Source organism: Chinchilla lanigera, unplaced genomic scaffold, assembly GCF_000276665.1.
Source record: "Chinchilla lanigera isolate Chin_1 unplaced genomic scaffold, ChiLan1.0 scaffold00015, whole genome shotgun sequence".
Lineage (NCBI taxonomy): Eukaryota > Metazoa > Chordata > Mammalia > Rodentia > Chinchillidae > Chinchilla > Chinchilla lanigera.
Window position 1 is genome coordinate 13,849,114 of NW_004955416.1, and position 1,077 is coordinate 13,850,190.

Below are 1,077 nucleotides of genomic sequence, written 5' to 3' on the forward strand. Positions count from 1 at the left end.
GGTCACGGCGAACTGGCGCTCCGCCGCGTTCCAGGCCACCAGGAAGCGCAGCCGGCGCCGCTCGGGAGCAGCGAACAGGTCCTCGCGCAGCGGCACCCATCCCTCCAGGCTGTCGGGCTGCTCGTCCGCCATGGCCGCCCGGACGCGCTCGGGTCGCCGCGCCCAGGTCGCCCTCCCCAGCGCCGGATTGGCCGGGCGAACGGACTGGCTGGATGACAGGAGGGAGGGGCTGTGCCCGCCAATGAAACGACTCGGAGCTGTCCGGGCGGCGCAAGCCTGTAAATCCCCGCACCCAGGTCCCACGTTCGAGTGGGAAACTGAGCGGAATTTGGGGAATGTCCTCAGTAGTACAGTGCCCCTTGGTCAGTCGCGGGTAGCGAGCGGTGGGGGATCCACTTCCAACTCGACCATTGGAAATCAGTCCGCCTAGCAGTTCGGCTGGCGCCTAGCCACTTCTCACTTCTCCTTCCCCACCTTTGCACAGACTGACGCTGGGGAAATATTTGTTAAATGAACGCGTTGCATTTTTAGCCCCCTGCACTAAGCTCTGAACTTCCTGAGAACAGGGACGCGGCTGGCTCCGTCTTCTGTCATCAGGGCCCCACCAAAGACGTGGTTCCTGCCCCGGATAATGTGTGCTGGGGAGATCAAACATTCGGTGCAGCCCAGCAGTTACTTACTGAGGGCTTCGAGGAGCCACGCGCTGGGGACAGCCACGGTTTCCTTTCTGTCGACGCCACAGACTGCACGGCCGTTTTCTCCCGGAGGTCTCTAAGGCGACCCCGGTGGCCTGCGGGCAGGTCTGGAGCAGGAGGCTGCTCTGCATCGCGAGCGCACCGCCTCTGGGCCTTTCCTTCCCATGCTCCCGGCCCTCAGAGCGCCCTCTTTAGCTAAGGTGATCTATTTTCCCCAAACTATTTCTATATATTATTTTAATCTGTTTTAAATATTTTTGCATATTCATCACCATGTTTTTACTGTATTTGCTTTGTATTGTTTTATCCTGTGTAGTCTTTTCCTACTTAATTTGATTTTTCAGAATGAAAGTAGGAGTGCTTTTAATTATAAAAGCAATTT

The 1,077-nt window shown here is 57.3% G+C and overlaps 1 protein-coding gene across 1 annotated transcript in view; it reads right to left on the minus strand.

Moving 5' to 3' along the window:
• Whamm (WAS protein homolog associated with actin, golgi membranes and microtubules) overlaps positions 1-770 on the minus strand; it is a gene marked incomplete in the record, with an annotated part of 23,959 nt that extends 23,189 nt beyond the window's left edge. Inside the window, 1 exon segment of the mRNA XM_013512488.1 lies at positions 1-770. Coding sequence (XP_013367942.1) covers positions 1-132 — 132 coding nt within the window.
• Between the last annotated feature and the right edge of the window lie 307 nt (positions 771-1,077).